This window comes from Cyprinus carpio, chromosome B10 (assembly GCF_018340385.1).
Source record: "Cyprinus carpio isolate SPL01 chromosome B10, ASM1834038v1, whole genome shotgun sequence".
NCBI classification, from domain to species: domain Eukaryota; kingdom Metazoa; phylum Chordata; class Actinopteri; order Cypriniformes; family Cyprinidae; genus Cyprinus; species Cyprinus carpio.
The window spans coordinates 8,308,818-8,334,840 of record NC_056606.1 but is presented as its reverse complement, the minus strand read 5'-3'; the positions used below and the strand labels follow the sequence as shown (position 1 = coordinate 8,334,840).

General features: G+C 33.7%; 1 protein-coding gene across 4 annotated transcripts in view; it reads right to left on the bottom strand.

Moving 5' to 3' along the window:
• The window catches only part of LOC109097240 (small conductance calcium-activated potassium channel protein 2-like), a 39,655-nt gene that overhangs the window by 2,503 nt on the left and 11,129 nt on the right, over nucleotides 1–26,023 (bottom strand). Inside the window, exons 3-8 of one of the 4 annotated variants that reach the window (XM_042732341.1) lie at nucleotides 18,548–18,966; nucleotides 17,069–17,210; nucleotides 16,884–16,994; nucleotides 14,572–14,699; nucleotides 8,086–8,097; nucleotides 2,757–2,859 (exon numbers count right to left, since the gene is read on the bottom strand). In XM_042732341.1, coding sequence (XP_042588275.1) covers nucleotides 2,757–2,859; nucleotides 8,086–8,097; nucleotides 14,572–14,699; nucleotides 16,884–16,994; nucleotides 17,069–17,210; nucleotides 18,548–18,966 — 915 coding nt within the window. Of the gene's footprint in view, nucleotides 1–1,034; nucleotides 2,305–2,756; nucleotides 2,860–8,085; nucleotides 8,098–14,571; nucleotides 14,700–16,883; nucleotides 16,995–17,068; nucleotides 17,211–18,547; nucleotides 18,967–26,023 lie in introns of those variants that run through there. The other 3 variants (XM_042732338.1, XM_042732339.1, XM_042732340.1) reach the window with 3 other exon arrangements.

Below are 26,023 nucleotides of genomic sequence, written 5' to 3'. Positions count from 1 at the left end.
TTTGACCGATACTTCTTTAACCGATATTCACAGTTTTGTCTATAGTTGTCAGATTTTTGTGAATATTGGTAAAATGCAGGTCAAACTGATTATTGGCACTGGTAATTTTTTTCTGATAAATTGGCAATTATTGTCTTTTTTTGAAAATTGGTAAAAAAACGATGTTTTAACAATATGCACAATGGTCTGAATATCGTTAAAGTGCAAACATAAGTAAAAATATCACAAAAGTGTGCATATCTCTAAAAGTATAAGTCAAACTGTTTTGGGGCCCTGCACCTTAGCAATGCATAATGCTTAATAATTTTCTTTAAAATATCGGGTCTAGCAAAAAATGGCACCATTGGGTGGGGGGAAAGCTAGAAAGAATATTTCTTTACAGATTACTTTACAGTAGGGCTGGACCAGAATATTCGATTATTCGTTCGGTGGGTTGGCATTCGATTTTTAATTTTGAGATTTAAATATTCTTTTGTTTTTGTTTTGTTTTTCTCGAACACCTGGCATCCCCGCAAAGCGGTTTTCATTCACCCTTGAATATGAATTGCCTATGAGTGAACATCATGATTCAGTTCATCCGGAAGAGAAGACAAAAATGCAGAAGACCTCAGCTGTGTGGGAGCACTTCAAATTGAGTGAGGACAAGACAAAGGCAGTGTGCCAAATATGCGATTTGAAACTGGACTACCACAACAGCACATCAAGTTTGAAAAATCACCTGAGTTCTATAAGTAGTATGCCTATAGTATATTGTTGGTGTAAAAAAAAACGATCTGCTTTTATCCGCCATGTTAATCAGAAATTTTACACATGATAAAAACGTGCACTTAATTTGCTTTGAAAATACTTGTGAATACGGCAGACATAACAAAAACATACAGTAGCCCAGCCTAATAACAGTTTGTCTATATGAAAAGTATTGCTCTTAACAGACCTGTGTGTTTTGTATCACTAGTGCAGTGTTCGTTCTCTGAGCATATAAGCCCTGCCCGCGTGAGGAGTGCCGCTTCTGGCTCACGCTGTTCTGTAGTTGATTAAAAGTTTATTTATTCTGATCGTGTTGCATGTCCATATTACACCAAAATGCAACACTGCACTGCCTTAGGTCCTTAGGTCCGTGTAGACATGGTGTTAGAGAGAAGAATATGTTCAGCCCCCTCCCTCAGAAGCTTCGAATATTCGGTGTTGATTACTACTGAAGCATCGAAGCTCAAAAAATGGTATTCGGACCAGCCCTACTTTACAGATAAAGTAACTTATTTATTGTGCTATCAGAATTTGTTCTCCAAATTAGAAATTAGAAATGTGTAGCTTACTAATAACAGTCATAATAATTATCAACTTATACAGCATTTCAGCGGCCAATCAATCTCTAGTAAGGAGGACTCAAGAGTATTTTTTAAGCAGATTATTGTGTGGTTGCTAGGGAGATCTTTGTGGCTGCTAACTTATTTAAAAAGATAAAACTGATATTCTGGTCTCTAGAAATGTCTCAGCTCCCTTCTACTACACATCTTCCCTTAACAAGCCACATGATTTGAAACATAATTCAAGTCTGCAGTCGGTAAGGGTGTGGGATGAGTTATGCAATGTAGTTTAATACTTTGGCTTAGAGGTTTGTTCAAATCCCTCACCACAAGTATGAGCAATAGTGACACTTGCCTTAGCAAACACTACTAAATATGAAGAAACTGTCTTCATAACTTTCTGAAGAAAAGCTTACAAATAATATCACTATCCTAAAAATGAACAAAAGAACTTGAAAAATTAAACGGATCACAGGTGTGGAAACAAAAGTTGCAGACACACCATATCAGGGCCCGTGGGCTGTCTGAAGGCTGCAGAAGCACTGCAGCTGCTTAAGTTATTTTAAGCTGCATTATAGGATTCATTGCCACTGGGAGCAGCTGCAGACACAATTAATGTTATACCGCCCTCTGATGGTGAGAGGCAATTACGGCAATAATAAAAGGAGACAGAAACCAGTATGAGTCATATCACATCACACTCCGCCTCAATGTCACCCTCTCCGGTTTCTTTGGGAGGTGCTGGACAGGATGGTAATTGGGTAACACTAACTAATGACTCTCACGGCAAAGCCCCGACAGAGGTTGCTGGAATATGACCACTGCGGATGTTTGAATGTCACAGCTCCGGCATGCGAGCGAGTGTGCACTCGTGCGAGAGGCTGTTCCAGCTGACACATCAGATCTTGAGTGAATCCCTTTCCCAGGTTGCTGTGGTTTTTGCAGAGTCAGGCTGGCAGCGTGCCTGGTGTTCCCCAAGGCTCGCTCTTTAGTCCGTCTAAAGAAATGGCCGTGAGGGAAGTGCAGATGCAGGGTTTCAAATTAATCAGGCTATTTTAACATCTCAGGTATCCCATCAGTTATTCTTTTTTCTAAGGAGATGAAAGCTTTTCCAGACCATTAAGCAGCATGATGAATTGTGCATAGCAAGAGGGAAATAAATAGCAAAAGTGAACATGAGGACATTTCGTATAGGAAATATAATAAATCAACTGACATCAACCATATGCTTAGTTGCTCTTTGCAAGGAAACAAATGATCAGTACCACATACTGAACCATACTGAAGACGAAACAAAGAAAAAAAAAACAACAACAAATCAAATTATAAAATCTTGTCTGTTCATTTGACACCTGTAGACTTACAATATATTAACATTCATACTAAACACAAACGGACCTCCAATGTTCCGTCATGCATTAGTTAAACATTCACTCAAAGGTATCTTACCTTTGCAAGGTCCACTAGAGAGTTTGCTTGGTCATTCAGCTTGCGTTGCTCCATTTTTACACTTCTTAATCTGAACACAAGACCATTCAGAGCCCAGTAGTGGCAAGCGGTCAGTACAAAAATCTTTTGACAGGTTCTCCATTCACAAGCCACACATTTCGGAAGCACTCCTAGGACATGCACAAGACATGAGGAGAGAATGCAGGGATTGAAGGAGGACTGAGGCGCATGCAAGTCAAAACTTCAGTGGGAAGAGGCTGTGGGCAAGGAACGTCGCTTCTTTTCTGAGGGATATTCTTTTCCACACCTCTTACAGGAACAAAGCAATGCTTTATCATCATCTGATGAAAATTATGAAAATATAATGACCTTATTGATGCATACAAATGTACACTTGAAGCTCTGATGAGAGATTTTCTAGTTATTAGTGAGGAACTGATGATATATTAGAAACCTTCCAAAAGGCTACAGAGTGTACTTCATATTTATAGAACTTTACAAAATTTACATGACAAGTCAGTCTCTTCTGGCTCTAAGAGGATATTAAGAGCTTATTTTGAAATCTAGGGGGAAAAACATGATTGTGTTTACAGTAATATACTTATGGTAGAAGTCTATGGGGTCAGGCTTCAAATGTTAAAATATACATTGTACACATGAACACATATATAAAATATATAGAATATACAAAAAAATTTAACTTTATAGTAACACTAGTAAAATTGCTTACTAACCTTGTCTGTACGCAGTTATATCCAATATTTCATTACTATGTACAACCACTGAACCTAGTAATGTTCAAATTATATTTGTAAGGGTATAAAATATAACAGTTAAATGTTTTACATTTATTATTTATGTGACTTACAAAGGACATTATCTTTTGTTAAATTACAAGAATAAAAATGTATTCATAAATCCACAGGGATTTCGTCAAGACATAATTAAAAGAGTTATAACTTTATAAATCTGCTTGTATCAGTTATTATAGTAAAAATAAGATACCATTATATTTTGAATGTTTTTATTTTTATATTTCCGGTTTCATTTTAATTTTAGTTCAAGTTTTATTAATTTTGTTGCATATTTTTTGTATATATATATAATTTTGTATCTATATATTTTTGTATATATATATATATATATATATATATATAGTTTATATAATTTTTCCCCCTAATTGTAGTTATTTTATCACAGCAAGATAAACTAAATAAAAATGAGGAATTTTGCTTTGACAACAAACTCTGCTAAAGTTTTTTTTTTTTAAGTAAATTGTTTTATGTTTTTAGTTTAATATATTAACCCTGTTTCAAATAACAGTTATTTTTACAGACTAATTTAGTGCTTTAACAAAAATATGAGCTCCACATTTTGCTTTTAAACGCTCCTGAATAATTTGCCCCATAGACTTCCATTGTAAGTGCACTGCTGTAAATGGGACAGGCTATTTTTTATTTATTTATTTATTTTATTTTTTGTGATATTTCACAGCATGTCCATAAGAGTCTAATTTGTGTTGAACCTGGAACATTCTTTTAAAATAACGACTATCAAACCTGTTTCATATTGGTTTTGTTGTATTTTAAACGGATCACTGTTTACTGTAAGGAAGCTGAGATAAATGGCCTCTGAGAACTGAATACTACATCACACAGCTTTGTAAACCAACCCTCTCACTCAAATCCATACTGTTAGCATTAATTATTCATCTCCTCCATCTAATTAGGTTTCTCAGGAACTACTTATCTTCACTATACATTAAGTGTTTTCTTCTCTCATTCTCAAGGGCACTGCGAAAAGCACTCCTGCGAGACATGTGGGGGGGTAACACATAAATTGCAGTTTGCATTCAGTATGTTTCCTGAGAAAGAGGTACACAAGAAAGCTGTACTCTGTTCTGGGGGAAAGGGATTGAATCACATCCGGAGATATTTGTAATCATTGCTGAGAACGAGCAACATTTAGCAATTCATTGTGAGGAGACCGACGCATTAAGTGTCGTGTTAAACTCCCTAATTAAACTCTGAGAGTTTGATAACACCGATCAGAGAACAGACAATATGGGCGGCCTCCGGAGACTGGATGGTGATTGGCCCAGATGTAGCCATTTCCGTCCGGAAGAGCTGCTATTCTGCTGCCAACCACCGGAGTGCGCAAAAAAGCACCACACAGCAGAACAGAAAAACGAGTGCAGAGTCTGTCCAGATACTACTGGATGAATCACACACAAACATGTCCAGGTCAGATTTTATAATTAAGGCAGAAAAATATAAGCAATTATATTTTGTGTACAGAAAATTAACTGTTTTTAGGACCATTAACATTGTTTGGATTGACATTTTCTTAACAATTAAGCACTATTTACCCCCTAGTTCTCATTACTGTAAAACCCCATATTTCAACTATCAACTATAAAGCTTTTTAAAAATTGTTTTATTATATGAAATATATATTTAATTTAAAAATGTATATTACATATTTTATAATAAAATAACTCGTTACAGCGATTCTGTTAAAATAATCTTGTTGCCTTTATGTATGCTTAAGTTTAAGTATTTTTCACAATATAAAATTTGTGTGAAGAAAAACGTACTGTAATACATTCCATTGTCTACTTTTTTATAATAATTCCCATTATTCTGATATAAATAGCTTTAAATATAATAGGTTAGTTTATAGGAATATATAACTATATACCTATATATTATATAAAAATATTTTATAATGTAAAATAGCTTATGTAAACAAAATAGAATGTACATTATACAATATTTTTTGCTTAGTTTGTTACATTAAAACATTTTTATAATATAAAAAGAATTAGTTTGAAGATAGTTTGAAGCACTTCAATAAATATCATCATCATAATTATTATTACTATGTTTAAATTCACTGTTTAAGTCATTGTTTTTGTCCCATTATAGTTATGAGAATAACAGAAGTAATTGTGTTTAATTGTCATGGGGGGAAAAAATTGTCCAAATCTTAATGGTCCTTAAACAATAAGATTTTTCTTTAAGTGAAACAATTAATTTTTTCTGTTTAGTTTTTTTTTTTTTTTTTTGGTGGTGAAATATGACCAGGACATCCCCACAGCAAATGCCAGGCACTTCATGTAGACAGATATAATTGCTTTTTAATTCCTAATGTTGAAATATTGTTTTACAATAAGTATGTCCTGAGAGAATGGCTCCATTAAATTCATTTTACAGTTGGATGACCGATAGCGTTTAGAGAGAGGAACTATATCTGACCATTAAAGACATGAAAAGCTTTTCAAAGCATATATAACTAAATCTAATTTTATCTGGGGAGCCTCGCATCACATTTCTACATCTATTGTGCCAATGCTAAAGCAGAGCCATGCATTTGGCAAGCATCTGTTTTTTACATCAAGAGTATATTAGAGAAAAGCTCTAGTCTACACGCTGTACATTAACTGAGCTTCATTCATGAGGCTCCTTCTGTTCCCCGAGACGTGTGTGGTGAACATTAGCTCCTGCTGGGGCAAAGGGAGCAGTGCGTTTTGGGATAAAAGTCGTCTAGAGGCTCCCTCGGGCACCTGCTGACCTGCGTCTGAGAGCTCTTGCTCGCTCGTACAATCCCACACCGAGGCATCGAGCTGTTTGGGTTTCTTTCTTTCTCCCTGCGTGTGATTTCTTGCAGTCAGCCTGATTCACCACATGCTGGTCTGGGCTGCAGTGAAACAATGTAATTGTTCCTAGCAGCTGAAGCAAACGTTACACCCGTTTGCCTCGCTGCATACACTTCAGGAAATCATTCAGCATGCTGAGCTGAAGATTTGGGGAAACATCCATTACGGCCGGGCGATTCACATTATGACTAAGGGCTTCATTTGCACCGTTACCGGTCATCCAAGTGGGAAATGAAGAGGTGGTGGTGGGGGAGGGTGGGATATGCAGAGACAAATGTTGTTTCAGGAGCAACTCGGATTCCATGAGCCCAAAGATGCAAAGATGAAATAGAGCTGAGAAACTGGAAGTAAATGAAGCAGTTCAGGAACGGTCATCATTTGACTCATGGAAGCAAAGTAAAGTTTTTAATCAGTGGCTGTCTGATTAAACGTCCCAAATAATCACATTCATGCAACAATGGAAAGAAAACACCCGCTATCATTGATAACTGAAATTCATTGGATAAAATGGTCATGTATAGTTGGTTCAGTTTGTTTTTGTCAGCGCTGGTTTTAGGACGGTGCAGCTGGGAAATGGCTAAAATGCTTATTGAGTGAATTTCACAAAATCTCCAGGTCACACTTCAGCTCAAAATCAAAAGAAAAAAAAATTTTATAAATAAATGAAAACAATTTATTAAAATAAAAATGAATGAAAAATAATAATGAAAATAAATATTTTATTTCATTAAATATTTTATACAAAACTTAATTTAGCTTTTGTTCAGAGTGTGATATGTAGTGTGACTATTTTTATCATAAATTAGCACAACTGATCAAAACATAACTATTAATTCAAAATAAAAATATATAAATACAAAATATCATAAATACTTCAAAATCAAAAGTTGCTCTAATTCAAGTTAGCACAACAAATACAATCACAATATATAAATACTTCATATTTTAAATGTTACATATTTAAATGTATACAAACTAATACGGTCATGATGTGTAAATACTTTATATTTATACATATAATAAGAATGAGTTTTGGGCACTATAGTACTGAGAACTGGTGGAAAATGTGCTTAACTTTAACTGTACTAATAAAAAAAATTAAAAATAAAGTCAGTGTTGATAGCCTGGTGGGCAGCACACCGACATACAGCACTGTTGCGTTATGGGTGTCACGAGTTCGAATCCCGACTCGAGGACCTTTCCTGATCTCGCTGTCAGTTCTGATCTATCCTATTGTAATAACGGCGAAAATTACAAAAATAAATCTTAAAAAAAATTATAAAAACAAAATAAAAAAAGCAATTAAAACAATATATAAATTCTCATTTATTTCTTTTGATTTTGGGGTGAAAAACCTTGATGTTCTGGAAAAGTTTCATGAGATTCAGCTAATGAGCAACTGTGCTAATAAATCAAAAAGCTACATTTAATGTACTTGATTGTCTCTTATACTCCATTTGTGAAGGTGATTCATTGTAATAAAAAAATCTAAATATGTGGAAGCTTTAAATCATGCTTGATATAGTTAAAAAATATTTTCCGAAGATTTTAAAGAATGAATTTCACTTATCAAATAAGGGCGTGCACATTTTTTTCTGCTTATTAGATAGAAATACAAACTCTCATTTGCATGCACACAACAGATCTGTATCTAAAGGTGAGGCGAAGACTTACTTTCGAGCTCTATTGCATTGTGTTGACACAAACAGGAAAAAAAGGAAACATAACATAGACAAATGAATTATCACAACAGTTAAAATGTGGCATGATTATTCTGTTCAGATCTCCCTGCAACCTCAGTTGACACACAGTCATCAGGTGAAGATTCCGGAAACATTCCATTCTGCTCCGCCCACTGACCACCATTGTTAGGCTTACCAAACTACATGCTACTCATAATTCACAGCTAGCTTTTTAAAAAGTAGTTAGCTACTTAAATATATTAAAAAAGATGACTACAATACCTACTTTCACACAAAACCCCAGTAAAATTAGCTAGATTTACCACATCTGTCATTCACACATACAGCGGTTTTCCATTTTTCATCCATACTGCTACTCCAACATTGAAAACAAAAATCACATAAAATAAAACAAAAAAAATAAATCCAAAATAAAAAAAAAAAAACAACAACTCAGAATTCACATAAGTGATTCATAACAAACAGCAGCAATTAACTAAATATTTGTTTTGAAAAAAAAAAAGTTGTCGTAAAATGAAATTGCAACAAAAACAGCAATTTAGCATTTGTCACATTACGTTACAGTAACTCAAGTTAATTTTGTGTTTTTCATTACATCTCGTGTTTTTAAACACAAAACGTTTTTTGTGTTCATGTCCCCTTAATGTCCGTTCACACCAAATATAATTATCCATAATCGATAATGGTTAAGTTTTTAAAAACTGAAAAAAAAAAAAAAAAAAAAAAAAAAAAAGCCAATATATTTATAGTATATGATAACTTAATATGATATATATATATATATAATAACTATATATATATAGACATATAAAATGGAGCGAATAGATATATTTTACATGTATTACACTACATACAATATACATAACTACACATCCATAATTATACATATAACTATTATAAACACATACATATATATACATTATATCTATAAACCATACATATATATAGATATATATGTAGCTATCCAATGGGGTTAAGTTCACACCACAACTATAACGATAATGACACACAGGAATGATATTTTTGGAAGCGCATTTCCATCGCTATTTTTCCATCTGATGAACAATAAAAACATAACGATAAAAACAACCAATCAGAATCCATCCAGCTTTGAAGAGCCTGAGCATTTAAGGGGGGGCAACAAAACTGCAGTGCGTGCTAATAGTAAACAGAACGCTATTGTGGGTTGATGTGGATGTTAATATAGTTATCGCTATTTATAGTTAGTAAGACGTCACAAGGTTGTCACGGTACTCGCCTGAACATGCGTCGAGGACTGACACAAAAGAGAAGAAATTGTTAAATATAGTCATTATTTTTTGTTACTTTTATTTTCTTTGCAAAATAAAATTAGGATTGAACCACTGATGTCACAATGTGCTTACTACCTTTCTGGGCCTTGAACGTGTCAGTTGCATTGCTGACTATTGCTGGGTTAGAACTCTCTCAGATTTCATAAAAAATCTCTTAATTTGTGTTAGGGTTGGAAAGAGGCAGCAAATTTTTGGTAAATTTCTGGAAACTTTTCAAAACTTTTCAAAAAATTTCAGGACGTTCTGAGTGGTTGGTAGGATATTCAGTGTAATTGCTAGGGTTTTGGCTGGTTGCTAGGCCGTTCTAAGGGTTGCTAGGTGGGTTCTAAGGCATTCTAAATGATTCTAGTTATCTTTATAGTTGTTGTCTTGGTGTGAACAGACCTTTACTGAAACACAAAACTCCACCCCAAACTCACGCCACTGGTTGAGGCAGAAGATAACATACTGGACCAGTTCATAAAACCAGCTGTTTTGGAAGCACCACAAATCCGCAATTTTTGCACTCTTTGGATTCTCAAACTGTATAATAAACCATAAAGAGACCCAAGAAAGAGCAACTTATTACAGAGCGCGTTAAGATTGCCTCTCTTTCTGACCTTCATTAATGCGCCAGATGCACTGTGTTTCAGTCTTGCGCCACTCGTTTAGCTAACGACACTCTGGCCCAAGAGTGCCGATCTTACAGACCCAGCTGATGATTAAAGCAGGGGGTTGATGGCACAGCAGGTGGTGCATGGGATGCTGCACACAGGCTTGACTTACAGCTGGCACCACCCACGCAACCGCCCACCCCCTCCTCCCGTTCTGCACGCGCAACCCACGGGCACTCTCTCCCTGTCCCCAAAGCCACCGTGCACAACCTTGGTCGTGACGTGCCATCATCATCATCATCGCCCTGTCAACAACACATTTGCTTATCGCAGCCCAGCACCAGAGGACAAACAGACCTGCAAAACACAAGACGTGTTTCTTATTTTCTGTGTGGCCTCGGCATGCGTAGGACATCTAAAACGTGCCTTGGCCTGAAGATGGCCTGTAGATAATCTCAGGCAATTCGCTATTCTAGAACTAATGCATGATAAGAACGGCCTCAATCAGTGGAAATCGATCCTAGTCATCCTCATCATGCAAAACGGCATGCATTCAGTGTTAAAGGACACACCGAAGCCATTAGTGAAGACTAAGCCAACTGGGAAGTTTCATATTTGGTCTGCGAAGGCAGTTTCTTGTCTTTATGGGTTTGGAACGGGGCTAGGCGCTCTTTAAACATAAAGGACACTGAACAGAATCAGGGGGAGCGAATTAAAGTAGAAGATAGAAAACCACGGGCCTGTTAAGACAGGCACCGGCCGTATTGACGCTCACATATAGTCTTAATGAAGGCATGCGAACACATATACAACCATAAAAACACCAGAACACACACTAATGGTTTTACACAGAACCGGGAGCGATTTGACCATTAATCTGCGGTGTCATGTGTGTGAGCAGTAGCCTGTGGTTTATGCGTCCTGACTGAACATTAGCCCGCTCGCCTGTACTCCCAACATTGCTGCTGCAAGCAATCTCAGACTGTTTTCTATCAGCTATGTGCCTATAAAAAGAGCCAGGACATTGTGTGTTGTTACCCTCACCGTTATTAGCTGAGATGTATCACGCAAACCGCAGCCCGGCGGTGTCTGATTCCATTTTGGGGCAAGAGTGAAATCAGAAGCTTGAATACATGGTCTCGATCATTATCAACTTTACATAATGAATCAAGCTGATTGAGTGGTGAGGAAAAACAGGTTTTTACTTCTGAAGAAAAGTTTTGGGGGATTGCTGGGGGATTCTGTGGGTTGCTAGGACATATTATGTTGCAATCAATTCTAGTTGTTAGCTACTATCCACTGGTTGCTAGGAATTCTAGGGGTTTGCTAGGTGGTTCTGAGTGGTTGCTAGAGATACAAAGAGGTTGTTTTGACATTGCAAAGTCCAATCTAGGGAGTTAGTAAGAGATTGTAAAGTGATTGCTATAAAATTCTGGGTAGTTTGGATGATGTTGCTAGGTGGCTGGTAGGACATTCTGAGTGGTTGCTAGGGTATTCTGGTGTTTGCTAAGACGAACTAGGTGACTGGTGGGTGATTCTACTTGGTGGTTGCTAGGCCGTTGCCAAGTAGAAGGTATGATGTTGCTAGGCTGTTGTTCTGCATTGTTGCTACAAAATAAAGTGGTCGCTTAGTAGTTTTTCTTAGCAAACATCACCATAGATGCAGAACAAAACGAGGGGAAATTAGATAAATGTCTTTTGCAATTGTGTGTGCAAAATTTTATCAGTGTTTACAATTTTTTAGATTTAGCTAATTATGCCGAAAGTACATCTTTCAATAATGAATATTTGTCTTTACGAGCATGGTTGATTTAGCTAATTATAAAAGAGCAGCGCGAGACAAAACAAACAGAAGGCATTCAATACTCTCATCTAAATGCGTGAAACGTGTCTCCTCCAGCTAAATCACTACCAAAGCTTAACAGGACAAATAAATCTTATCGCTGAAAAATTATTTAACGTTTGCTTTATATCTAGAATTAATCCGGACACAACGCTAATGTCATAGAGCAGATGTGGGACAGAGTGATGAATAAACTTCAAAAGAGGAGAGAAAAGAGAAAGAAAGGAGGAGAGAGCCCAACAGAAAGGCGGTGAAACTCGTCCCCTGACACCTTCATGAATAGTGAAACAGGAGTAAAGGACGATAGGATGTGCTCTCCACATCCGTCATGGTTTCCAGTTGCTTTAGAGATGCTCCTTATTCAATATTAGCTTACAAGGCCTGCAATTACAGCGTCAGCCGTGGACTTCAAAGCCGCTTCGCTGCTTTGATACTGTTGCTTTGAGAGACACACACTACCTGAATTCAGCTCAGTTTAATTACAGTATTTCCTTAGGTCTTGTTGAAGTTCATTTTAACCTTTGGTAGAGCGCTTTTTGAATTATGATATGCTTTTGAAAACAGTTTTGTATTAAACTCAATAATTAAAGGCATAGACACCCAAAAATGAAAATTCTGTCATCATTTACTCAAGCTCAAGTTGTTCCAAACCTGTATAAGTTTCTTTCTTCTGCTGAACACAAAAGATGATATTTTGAAGAATGTGGGTAAAAGATGACAGAAATTTAATTTTAGGGTGAACTATCCCTTTATGGCATTTCTACTACTTTTTTACAATTACAATTATTGTGATGATATGATATTGATGAGACATTGAAATTCTGTCTAATACAGCAAAGGTAATAATTATTTTTATTGTCAGTAACCAGGGGTGCACATAAGTTTAGATTGACTAATTGTAATGCTGTATAAGATTTCCATTCGAACTGAAAGTATAAATCTAGGCTATGGGCTGCCATTTCACAGCAAAATGCAAAACGTACATTTCATTCACTGACATGCTTCACTCGGCAGTGCTAAACCTGGCAGCACATATACTTACTTGTCAGGAATCCGCCAAAATAAAAGCTTGCTGATTTTAGGTTTGAAAATGATGCAAAATTCATAAAAAATAAATAAATAAAAAGAAAAAAATTAAATGTAAATATTAGCATTTTTATACTATAAAATAACTTTTTTTTATTTAATACTTATTTTAAAATATAATATTTTTATCACATTTTCTTATTTTTATTAAAAAAAAAAAAATTAAGTGCAATATGCACATTAAACATCATTTTTTATAGATATATTTAATGGGTCACACTATGTGCAGTATGAGCACCAAACCAAATCTCCATGTGCTCCCATGAGAACCAGACTGAAAAACTTATGTGCACCCGTTGATAGCTGATACATGGCTGATATTAAAAATTACATAATATTTTGTCTAAATAAATAAAACAAAACACTAAAAAACAAGTATAATTTTTTAATTTGGTAATCATTGTAGTAATCAATTTAATAATTGAATTACAATATTATACAATATGAAAATTAGATAATCATTTTGAGATTTCTTAAAGATGACATTCAACAGTGTTATTACATCAGTAGTGGGTTTTAAGAGTAACTTTAAAGTATTTTTCTCTAAATTTAAAACAATCTCTAATAACACATGATAACCTGATAAAGATTTCTATTTCAAATAATTTTTTTGAACATTCAAAAAAGAATCCTGAAAAAAATTTATTTCTGAAGGATCATGTGACACTGAAGACTGGTGTGATGATGCTGAGAATTCAGCTTTGATCACGGAATAAACTACATTTTAAAATATATTCTAATAGAAATAATATCTAGAATAATATTTTGTGAAATAATAATATTACACTTTATTACAATATTAGTAATATTACAATATTAGAGTTTTTACTGTATTTTTTATCTTTTAAATAGTAATGTATATAGTCCTGAAGTATTGTGCACTTAATATATGTGTTATATGATTTAGAAGTTTAATACACAACTTATTCTCATTAAAAGACAAAAATAGGTAGTAGAAGATAAAATCTGATAGGTGGGAAAAAAACATTTTAAAGTAGTCAGTTCAGAATGAATTTTTTTTTCCCCATTAATGGGCATCTCAACCATTTAATGGAGGCTCATTATACAAGGTCTGAAGTGTTTCCTTTAATGTTTTACATTGTATTGCTGAGAAAAGAGTGTTTTGTCCGTGGTAAAGACTCAAAGTAAAGTGCTTTATAACCCAACAATAAATAGCCACAATTTCGAGCTAGTATCTCTGAAAATTAAACATAGTGAAAAAAACTACAAACCCACAGGGTTTCACATCAAAAAAGATGTGTTTTTAAAAACATTTCCCCTTTTGGGTTTTCCATTCCAAATAATCAGTCACTGGAAGAGAGTGACATTTACAGGGCACTTCCGTCCTCTTTTAGATGACCCATAAATATCAAAAGTGAGAGTGATGGGGGAAAGAGCAAGTAACTCTATAATGGAAGAACAGAGCATCAATCCAACAAATGATACTAAATACCTCAGATCACCAAAACAAATATGGTACAAATGGATTCACCAAACAAATACCCTGGGCTACAGGTGTCAAACAATTCAGAGCTCAAACCGTTTAAGTCTCACTGAAAAACAGACACACATATAAAGGGTGCGAGAAGTCCTGAAGGGTCTCCAGAGGTCTGACTTACTGGTGAATGGCTTGAAGGAACTTGCGTTGATGTTTCCTGACTTTGGCGTGGTCCATCTTCCTCACCAGCTTGGTGTTTTTATATATGAGCCACGTCTCCCTGAGAACATTAGCAGCTGTGTTTTTCACCTGTGGGAGAGTTAGCATTGTAGCATTCAGCGCTCGGTCCTGCTGAGGCGTCCTGGGCCCCGATGTTTGAACGTGGCTTACTCGGTTTGCATAATAAGTTTCAGGACAGCGTAAACTTGGAATATCTACTGGAATCAGCAATCAGGTCTAAGATATGTTGTTTTCTTAACTGGGAATGTGATTTAGCTGCGCTTTTCAGTGTGATCAAGTAAATAGGATCAAAAATTACCATAAAAGCTTGACCAAAACATAGCAGATGGGACAGTGTTTGGGAAACCAGACTGAAAAATGTATATATATTTTGGCAACACTGTAGAGCTTAAAAGTTGGGTTCTGGAAGTAAAAATCCCATTTATTTTCTCCATGGACCAACTGATTTTTAATAATAACTTATAAACCTTTAAAAACAAAGACCTACAATGAGATACGAGGTTGTTAATCGATGGTATATGCTTCTGCTGAAGCCATCGGCCCACATTATTCAACTTGTTTTTTTGTTTTGTTTTTTTATAATAGTGTTCATTAGTGTGAAAAACTACATTACCCTTAATTCTGCACCAGAATCCACCAATCAGAGAATCGTGACAAATATAACTTATACAGTGCCATTCAAAAGTTTGGGATCAGTGAGATTTTTTTATGTCTTTTAATGGAGTCTCTTATGCTCATCAAGACATCAATATTTTTAAAAAGTATTTTTGCAATTTATAATATTGGTTTCTTATATTAATATCCTCTAAAAATAATTTATTCCTGTGATGCAAAGCTGAATTTTCAGCATCATTACTCCAGCCTTCAGTGTCACATGATCCTTCAGAAATCATTCTAATATGCTGATTTATTGTAAGTGTGGAAACTGTCGTCCTGCTTAATATTTTTTTGGAACCTGTGATACATCTCTCTTTGATTAATAAAAAGTTCAAAAGGACAGCATTTATTAAAAAATAAAAAATAATCTTTTAACAAAGATTAGAATCTTCTAACAATTTGAGTCTTTACTATCTCTTGTCTATTTAACACATACTTGCTGAATGAAAATGTTAATTTCTTTAAAAAAAAAAAGGAAGGAAGAAAAAAATTTACTGACCACAAATTTTTGTATAGTAGTGTATATTGTAACACAAAATTAATATTTTGAATAAACACTGTTCTTTTTAACTTTTTATTTATCAAAGAATCCTGAAAAAATATCACAGGCCACTTAAAAATATTAAGAAGCACAACTGTTTCCAGCATATCAGCATATTAGAATGATTTCTGAAGTAAAATGAAGACTGGTGTAACGATGCTGAAAATTCAGCTTTGATCACAGGAATAAATTATATTTTAAAGTATATTAAAATAGAAAACTGCTACTTTAAATTGCAATAATATTTCACAATATTACAGTTCTTTCTGTATTTCTGATCAAACAGCTACAGCCTTGATGAGCACAAGAAACATCTTCAAAAAACATTAAAAATCTTACTGGTCCCAAACTTTTGAACAGCAGTGTGCATAAAATCAACACCTTTAATCGTTTTTTATTCATCTTTTATTTATCATTATTTAACATTTTTCATTCTAAATATGTTGTTTGCAATGGTTCATGGGATTGTAGTACTTTTTTTGCTTCAAATCCGTTTGTAATGTTGTGGTTCACCTCATAGCTAGTTGGTTTGGTTCATGGCTTACAATCTTTATCCTTAATAAAGACTTTTATAAAGTCCCTATGGGAAAAAAGAATGGCAAATATACTTCCAGAACCAAGGCTGCTGAAAAAAATAAGCAGACTCTATTGCACTAAATAGAGTTTGGTGTTAGCTTGTTGCAGAGCTTTAGCATTAAGCCTATGTTAGCGTAATCAGCTAATCGTAAAAGAATATACTTTGTTTATGTGACGAAGCTTATCTGGCTAACCAAGTAAGCCATGCTTGAAGAATGAAAGCCTATGTTTTGACATTTCCAGCCTATTTCTCACATTTCTGTAACTGTTTTTTACATCATTATTAGTAATCTTCCTCTCAAAAAGCTGAATTTTGTGTTTCTGTTTTGTAAGCAGCATGTCACCTTAATACATTCAAACATTTTGTTTATATTTAATAAATGCAACTTATTTTCCACTTTGCATAAGCTGGATATTATTTTCACAGGTTTGCAGGGATTAAGAAGGCACAAGGATCAGGTTTAGGAGTTCAGACTTACCCTTTTTGTCAGCTGGGTGTCCATCATAAAGTTATGTACATGTTTTTCGGCTTTGGTTAATTCCAGTTTTTTTGCGACCACAGCGACCACCAAAGCAGTGCATCCGGCTCCCTGACAAAACAAACAGGCGCCTTAAGCTTTCAGTCTAAAACAGACCCTACGTTACTCTGAGATACGCCACTTACCATAATGCCGGTGAGGAGACAGACTCCTTTCCCACAGTATGTATTAGGGACCATATCCCCATATCCAATGGTTAGAAAAGTAATTGAGATCAACCACATGGCTCCAAGGAAATTGCTGGTTACATCCATGTTGTCATGGTATCTGGTAAGGGTAAAATCGCATTAGAAAAACAACTACAATTACTTTAGGCCCACCTATGACTGACTTAATTGTAAGTTAATCAATCAGCCGTGAAAATTGTGCTAATTTGTCTCACATTATACATTTAAGTAGTGCTCGCTCCACCGCAGCAGTTGGACATGCGGTTGTCGCTGTAAGCTAATACTTAATTGGCTAATTGAGGGATCTAGCCGAGTTTCCAAACCTATTTAACTGCTGTTTAAAAGGTTACGCAGCTCACAGAGGCTCTCCAGGTCTGCAACGTGAGAGATTTGATACTCTATAGGGTTTAACAGGTTGAGAGAAAAGCACAGTATTTTTTTCCGAAATGACACATTTTTGATCCTTCAAGCACAGTTTCTAGAAAGTGTGAATATTTTACTTCTCTACAATTGTATATAATTGACAATACATATAAATATCTAACTGTATGCTGTAACGATGGGGCACCCAACAATAGGAATTGTGTGTCGATCTTATTTTCTAAATTAAATATATAGTATAATTAAAATATTAAAATATATTAAAATCATATTTATAATAAAATATCATAAATATATTTTCATTTTCTAAAAAATTAACTCACAATATATAATGAAGTTTCCAAAACATGATTACATGATAACTGTATAATATATAATGAAAACTGTATAATGTAAAAAATATTATATATATATATATATATATATATATATATATATATATATATATAATATAATATAATATAAATATATTCTAAAATGTATATAAACATTTTCTAAAACACTCACCTACTAAATGTGATTTACCTTGAATTTATGACAACTATATAATTAAAAAAAATATAATATAATATAATATAATATAATATAATATAAACTCATAAAATATATAAACATTTTCAGGGAAAATAAACTCACCTAGTAACTGTAAATTACCAAAACATGAATTCATAATAATTGTATAATTTAAAAATATATAATCTATTAACAGAATCTAATAGAATAGATTTTCTAAAGTACATAATCTAAAATACATATTCTAAAATGTATATAAATTTTCTTAATATATATATATATATATATATATATATATATGTGTATATATATATATATATATATATAGATATAGATATAGATATAGATATAGATACACATATGTAGTAACTGTGAATTACTAAAATAACATTACTACTTCTGTGTAATTGTTGGTACTGTATATACAGTATGAATAGTGTAGTTATATTCATACAATTTTAAGTGCGTCTCAAAGACTTCCTAAAAATCTCTCCATCAAAACAAACTTCCATAATCTACTGTCAGAGCAACAAAGCGGGCCACCTTTCGCACGCCCTCACAGTCCAGGCGGCGATGATCCACAGAGAAATGGTGAACACCAGCAGCACTGTCCCGGGACAGATAGTCATGAGGGTCTTCATGACAAAGCGTGTGTTGAAGTTTATCTTGTTGAGGGCACCGATACTGCGTGACGACGCATCGGTGAAGAGTTTGCTATGCAGCAGCATGACGCGAGCAATGAGGTACAGACGGAGAAACATGGGGATGGACAGGATGATATCCACGTCAGCGTCTGTCTTGGACGGTGCGTAGGAAAAGGCGAGCCGCGCCGTCCACGTGAAGGTGTAGTTGCCCGGGATGGGGTGTATGGCGCACACCAAGATCTCCAGACAGATGAAGAAGATGCGCTCGTAGGTCATGGCTATCCTCCAGTCGTCTGCAGCGTTGTCCACCATGAAAAGCTATCAGGAGGAGAAAAAAAGCTGAAAAAAATTAAGCTGTAGAAGCAGGAAAAAAAAGACAATTTCATCTTCCAGAAATGCAAATAAATAAAAACTAATAATTATTTGCAAATTATTAAAACAGAAATAGATTCATTCTAAATTTATAAAGGATAGCTAATTATATAATAAATATAAAATAAAAAATACAAATGTATTTAAATAATACGTTCTTTTCTTAAATATTTTTGCACCTTAAGTTTTTTCCCCCCAAGTGAGAGTTTATTCTGTTCACTTTATTCTCCTCACTAACTGTAATTTCAACCTCGGCCGGTCAGCTTCTCTCATGCTGCACTGCTCACAGACTCTCTCATGTGCCAGATACAGCCAGGTTTCTCTCCAGTTGACCAGAGGGCTCTGGAGCCGCATTGCTTTTTTTTTCTACTTTTGCTACATAGAAAATCTCCCTCTTTCCCCTTCATCCCTGATCCCATAAATATTTCTGCCCAGTATGGATCTGGTTTGCTTCATAACAGCACAACCGTTACTGTTCACTTTTTCAGCGCCCTAGTTTTCCCTTTCAATTTCTCAGCAGGTATTTCAAATCATTTTTAATTAATATTCACGTTTTTCTCAAGGAAGAAAACACTCAACTAATGCTGTAACTCTAAGAAACTCTCTCCCTTGATATATTACTGTAATATTAAAGTTAAAATTAATATCAGAACTCAAACTATTTAACTCAAATTAATTCAATTTCTATTTGTTTTCAGATTTAATAATAAACAATCAAATAAAAATATTTGGTGTACAAACATTTAATGTGTAAAATAAATGTATTTTTGCAGTTTTTTATGAACTGTAAAAAAATTTTTTTTCCAAAATTGTAAATAAAACAGATTAGAATGTGTTTTCCTAAAGAAAATCCTAATTCAGTCTTTCTACTTTTTTAAATGTTCTTTTAAATTTTGTTTAATTCAATGAGTTACTTGCTATTCTTTTTTGTAATTGTGAAATTTACTATAAATTTTTTCACATTTTTTTAAGTTAATTATATTTCTGCTCCAGTTTGTTGAAATATAAAATGAAATTTAAATATAAAAAACATTTCCATTTAAATTTAAATTAAATTAAATTTATTCAAACATCCCTGATGTTAAATTAAATAAAAGAAATTGAAAGCTAAGACTTTGTTTCTGATCAGAAGTAAAGCAAACGCTTATCAAAATAATAAGAGCTTCGCTAAAAATAAAGTTTACAACAAGAAAATTGATCTTGTGATTTAAGAATCAATACCGGTTTATAAAATGAGGACTGATTAAAACATTTTTAACCTAGCATTTGAATGAACTACTCACCCCTTAACTCAGTGAAAAATCATGTAAATTAATAAAAACAATAGTAAAAGATCAATATTCACTTACTGTCAATGATTTTTTTCTATAAAAACAAAACATTTAAAGTTTATCGCAAAATATTCAGATACATACAAAAATGTAAGCGGGTTGAGAGTGTAGGGAAACTCTTTTCATTTGCAATGCTGCTGAGTGCTTTTAAATTGCTTTCGGTTTCCATAGCAACAGCGACTTCTCTGATTGGCCGAGGCCTCTTTAGAATTATGGGTAGTGTAGTTCTTCACTATTAGGGCGCAATGATTTCCGAAATGCAGAAAATGCGGACAGAACATCCAGACATAAAAACAGAATTTACTGTATAACTCGGAATGTCACAGAATTTTCCAAATTTTGGATGGACACAACAAAAGTAGGTCAGTACACTTCAATCAAAATGCGAAATAGACAAGAGTCTGTAAATATTAGGCTGCAAAAATAAAATTTAAATATGAATCCTGTATGTTCTGCGTGTCTATCAATGGCACAGATGCAGAGTTTCGTTTACAACACACATACTGAAGTGCCACCTTAATTTAGGAGTAAAAGTACACATAAATATAACCTCTAGAACTGCTCTGAGAGTCACTTTATGAGCATTTTACAGTTTCTTTTGAGTAAATCTATCATCACCATCAACCAAATACAACCTAAATGTAAAGGTCTTCACAGCAACCCATCGGTTTAACTTGAAGTAACAGAGCCAGAAATATTACTTAACGTAATGATAGTACTACTACTGAATTTTTTTTTTTTAAAGGAATATTCACAAAAAAAAAAAAAAAAAAAAATTCTGAATTTATTTATCAGAAAATGTAAATACACAACACAGTTTTTCTGGAAAAAAAGAGAAATAAATAAAATATATTTTTTAATAAAATCAATTAATTAGAGATGCTTTTGATTATTAATATTTAATGAAATCATTAAAATGAAATTCAAAATTTAGAAATTAATGGAAAACAGAATTTACTAAAAAAATTTAACTGAATTAAAAAACACATTTCATAGGGCTTTAAAATGTAACTTTTGTTAAACTTTTAATGAACTGCTGTTTAATATTGTAAGTTTCATGATTTCAATTAATTAGACATGCTTTTTGATTAATAAAATTTAATTTAACCATTAAAACAGAGTCTAGAAAAATTCAAATGGAAAAAATGGAATTTGGAAAAATTCTAACGGATTTCATGAGGCCCTACACAAGTAATTCTTAAAAATGAAGTTGAACTCACACTGATTTTGATACAGTAGCTTCATCTTGCGACATGAAAGGTTATGTTACTGTTAAAAATCGACTTCTCTGTAGAGATAATGAATGGGACAGAACCTCCAGAAGCCGTCTGTTGCACTCAAGCGTCAGATCTCTTCCCTCCCTAACGCTTCTTCCTGTGCTTTCAATCACTTCAAGGTACCGACAGCCAACATCAGCGTGAGATATTTCACCAGAGCGGTGCAGAGGCTTCTGCTGACAGACTTCATCCAACGAGACTGTGGCTATCTGATATGAGAAAAGGTGCAAATGATAAACCCCTGATCCAATATGTGCAAACGGCTTTCCTGCCTTCTTACAGCACCGGGCTATTTCACGAGTAATGGGTTTATGCGGCGCATAACCGAATAATTCTTTAATATGACTCTTGCTTGAGGCTTTGAGATGCTGCTTCAGTGCTGTCCTGTGGTTTTCCCGTCATGTAGCAGCACACGTATATAAAACCTCAACGTTTGGATGGTTTAATAGCATTTATGGTCACTTAATTTACTCTGCTGGATCCACAGTCTCTGGATCATGGGGCAGATGTTTGAATAAATCAAATGATGTGAAACCTGGCAAATGTTATAATATAAACTGACACGCTGCCAAATAACCTTGATTTAGACTGAATTCCTAATCTCTAAATTCATCATTAAGAAAAACTGCTCAACTTCTGGAGGCAAATGAGATTAATAACCCAGATTCATTGATGATGCATTAAAACATGAGGTGAATCTGAGTGCTGCTTGACCGTACAAAACAGTGTTGAAGTGACTTCCAGCACATTGTTATGCTGCTGCTACCATAGATATGAAGATGTAGATGTTAAAGATCCCACAACATTGCACAGCTTCTGGTTGTAAAAACCAACATGATTTAAAGTCAAGAAACTCCAAACCAAAACACTGTATTTAATGATTTGCTCGCATAATTGCATGAAAGGTATAATTGCTTGTTTGCATAGTTTAGGTCAATTATGCACTAGTATGACAATATATAAAATAAACAGCAATACCTACTAGGATATTTTAATATAAGAATAACTATTTAAATATTGCCGTTTCTCTTATCTTAGGTATTATCATATTAGTGCATAAAGGTGCTAAATGATTAAATATTCTTCTTCTTTATTAAAACACCTTTACAGTATTAAACTACATTTTACAGCAATTTACTTTTTACATTAAATTAGAATTGCTGGATGGAATTATAGATGATTGAAAAAATCCATAAATCCATAAAAATACATACATTTTTAAATATCGAATATCATAATAATGCAGAAAATATTGGGACTGAAAAATATTGAGCTATTTTGCAATGCAAAATCATTTCTTTATAATACTTTATAATTTAAATGTATATATTTTATTTTTTATTTGGTTTTATAGCAAAACTCATTTGCAGTACATCAATCAGTTCAAACAATGTATCACTTCACAACTCAACTAAAATCAATGATTTGATTAACAAAAATGTTCATGTGACAATTTTCATATATTAATATGATTATATATTTGTCACATTAGTTAATAAAGGGCCTAAATGAAAAAAATAGCATTCTTTATTAATGAAAAACATATACAGTTTTACATGAAACTTTTTTAACTAAATATACTTAATGCACTTGGTTGAAGTTGCTGATGATGGTTTATATGACAGAATTTTATAGTCATTTTATAGATAAATATTGAGATTAGGGATGTAACGATTACCGAGTGAAAACATGGCGGAAAAGCTGGGAGGTTTTAAAAGAATGCTAAGGGAATTATACAAATGAATATATGTATGAATTAATTATATGAATGTACCTCTGAAGGTTCAGGCTGTCTTTAGAAATGATTCGATGGCATTTTGTTTTTATCTTTGCTCCATGCAATACCTAAACATCAATTATCAATTAATCAATTATTTTGACTTAACCCTTTTCTTTATTTAAAGGCTGAAATGTGAGGTTTACCTTTTTATTAAAATTTTATTTGAACATTTACATTAGATATTTGAACAAGCTATTAAACTGTTGTCAGTCAAGTTGTCATTTAAAATCAAAACATCATTGGTAACGTTATTGTTTTAGTGATTATGCAAAAACAAAGTAATTTTATTTGTTGTTTGTTGATTTTTAAATATAAAACTTGGTGAAGTGATTTTAAGGTATGACAATTGTTAAAATAATTTTTTTCAGAATTTTTTTATAATATATATTTATTCAAAAAATTGTAAGTAATTGTTTTTTTTTTTTTTTTTTTAATAAAAAGTTTTTATTTTATTTTAATTGTTTTATGGCAAAAAGAGCATTTCATTCTTGATGTTTGATTCATCAGTTCATCATCAAAACTATATTAGTGCATAAAGAGCCTAAATTAAAATGATTAAATATCATTCTTCATTATTCAACTATATTTTTAATAGGATTTTACTTTTTTGCATTAAAAATATTTAAAGTACTTCATTATAAGTTGAAATGTAAAAATAAAATAAAAAATTAAGCTATTTTATAGAAAATACATAAAAATTGAGTTACTGATAGGCCTACTGAAATATTGAGTTATTTAGCTCAACCTTAGTTGAGCAATAATAATTAAAGGTAATAGTAATGATTTTTTTTTAGCAACCATCCATCACTATAAATCTTGAATCATTCGGACAGAAAATAAATCCTTCATGCCTCAAAGCTTTTAGAGGTTCTCTTTGTCCAAACGACTGTAATGACAAAATAAACATTTCCATTTTAGACCCTTGTAGTTCCACCTACACATGTTAGTCACATGAATTACACGGCCTCAAAATACAACACTAATCCCTCATATTCATACGACACACATGTGAACACAAAACACACACTCCTACAACATATCCTGATTCAAACACAGCAAAAATACATCAAAAACACGGATTCTTCCAAAAATAAAATCAGGCCTCGTGGGTCTAATCACGTTTGGACGTTCCCGTCTACACCGACTGATGACAGAAATAGTAAGACCAGAAGAAAGGGAGATTTTAGACCAGATAAGACACATCAAGTGTCCTAAAAGGCCTGACAATTGCCAGAGATGCTGTAACATTAACCAGCCTGTCTGTTAGTTTAGGCTGTTGTTCGACTTTCCGTGTGAGTGTAACTTAGACAGCGAAACACAAGCTGCCTTTCCGAACGGTGACAGACGCTATCTTACTCAAAGCTTAGCAACAACAACAACCACCAACAAACCACATAGCCTGCACAAAGGATGATAAGCATGAAGCTTTAATTTTGTTTATATGAGGAAAACATGTCACGAAGCCACCGCTTTCAACTTACTAGCTTCAAAACGGAGCAATTAAACATTTAAAATGGGTTATGTAAGGAAACCTACTTGGTAGGTAAAACCAATTATGGTAATGGACGACCTGCAATACAATACTCAAGGGTGCTTCACCTTCAAGCATCCAATATTCCTACCGAGTGCTTGAATGGGTAGTTATGGAAAAATGCTGAATTTGACAACAGAGGGGAAGGTGCATGTGTAATGGCCTGGTTACGACAGCTAAAGGTCGTACCTGATAACCTCAACAAGTCTGAGAGCGTGACTGCGGCGACTCGTTCAACCAAGATGAAGCCGATGTGCGAAATAATAGATAAAAATAATTCGAAAAATAATAACTGAGCAAATAAAATGACTAATTGTAATTTTGTAATACCAAATTATTTAAATTTGAGCAACATTATTTGAGCAACATTATTTGAGCAATATTAATTAACGATAATAGTAATGCTTGCTTCGGCAATCATTAGGGATTTTAAAAAATTTTCAGCACTACATTTCTTCAATGACAATTATTCTGAGGTATAAAAAAAATTGTATAATAATTTATATTTATAATATCTTAGAATTTAAACTTAAAGGTGCTGTATGTAGGATTGACACCGAGTGGTTGAACTAAGTATTGCAGCCCAAATTCAAAATATTGAAGAGGGTTTTTTTCACCCGGCCCCTCCTCCTCAGACTTGATGCACAAGCAGGTTGCCAGATTGATGAGCGCACTTGACGTTGAATGAAATTAAATACGCTATGTTTTTCACCAACTGGCAACCCGGGGTGCCAAAATACAATTGGATAAACTGGCAGCGGGCGGGTTTCACAAACCAAAACAAACACCAACATTCCGGAACCCACATTTTGAAAGAAGAATAACTGACTGTAGCATTGTTTTTCAGATAAACAAGTATGTTAACTCAGCATGTTTCTTAAATATCTGCAAACATATTATGGTATTTTTATGCTTTAGTAGAGTCAAAATCTTACATACAGCATCTTTAACATTAGGGATGCACGATATTATTGGACCGATATCGGAATCGGCCGATAATGGCTTTAAATGTAAATATCGGCATCGGCCCAATTTGAAAAATGAATGCCGATATGTCTTGCCGATAAGAGGAATATATTAACTC